The sequence below is a fragment of the Pteropus alecto genome, unplaced genomic scaffold, assembly GCF_000325575.1.
Source record: "Pteropus alecto unplaced genomic scaffold, ASM32557v1 scaffold320, whole genome shotgun sequence".
Taxonomy (NCBI): Eukaryota; Metazoa; Chordata; class Mammalia; order Chiroptera; family Pteropodidae; genus Pteropus; species Pteropus alecto.
Window position 1 is genome coordinate 65182 of NW_006429963.1, and position 901 is coordinate 66082.

Below are 901 nucleotides of genomic sequence, written 5' to 3' on the forward strand. Positions count from 1 at the left end.
CGCACACACAGCGTATCTGCCCGTGTGTCTGTGCGTCGCCGTGCTCGTCAGGGGCGCACGGCCTGCAGACGCGGTGACCGAAGCCGCGGTTTCGTGTTCGCTCACGAAGTGGCTGTACCGGCGCACTTACTTATACAAAGGCCTTTATCTTCTATGCTACGTGATTTTCTCCAGGTAGAAATCCCTTTAATGCTCCTGGGGACATAATTTATTTGCCTCTTTCTCTTGTTCTTCGTCTCTTGTGAAGAGAGGACAGTGAGCGAGAACAGGGAGGAACAGGGAAGCATGGCTTGAGGATGTGGGAGGTGGGAACAGGTGGACAGGAGGGGACATGGCCCAGCAGCCCCGCGAGTCCACTGCCCACAGGTGGGCTGTGTCCCCACTGTGCCCCCGTGCTTCGCCCCACGAATCCCAGGCTGGCTGCCGGGTGCCAGGGGCTTGTCCAACGCACGCGTCCGCAGTGCCTGCTGTGTCGGGGCGTCCTGGGCCTCGCACGCAAACGGGGCGCCCTCGCGTCCTGCCATGAGTGAGAGGGCCCCGCCCGACTGCCGTTGCAGGTGGGCTGCAAGCTGAGCCTGGTGGTCTTCCAGTACTGCACCATGGCCAACTTCTACTGGCTGCTGGTCGAGGGCCTGTACCTGCACACGCTGCTGGTGGCCGTGCTCGGCCCCCGCCGGCACCTGCTTGCCTACCTCCTGATCGGATGGGGTAAGGATGCTGCTGCCCACTGCGCGCCGCCTGTGCCGGCCCCGGCCCCCCATGAACCTGCAGGTGCCTGTCCCGTCACATTGGGAGGGGCTTGTGCAGGGTGATGGGAGGGCCCGTGGCCAGGCTCCGATGGCCCCGGACCCCTGGGCCCTGTGACGCTGCGGCACAGCCCCCCTGCCGGGGGGCAGGGGGC

The 901-nt window shown here is 65.1% G+C and overlaps 1 protein-coding gene across 1 annotated transcript in view; it reads left to right on the forward strand.

Moving 5' to 3' along the window:
- The window catches only part of VIPR2 (vasoactive intestinal peptide receptor 2), a 40585-nt gene that overhangs the window by 28810 nt on the left and 10874 nt on the right, over positions 1 to 901 (forward strand). The window contains exon 8 of the mRNA XM_015587633.2: positions 558 to 708. Coding sequence (XP_015443119.1) covers positions 558 to 708 — 151 coding nt within the window. The remainder of the gene's footprint in view (positions 1 to 557; positions 709 to 901) is intronic.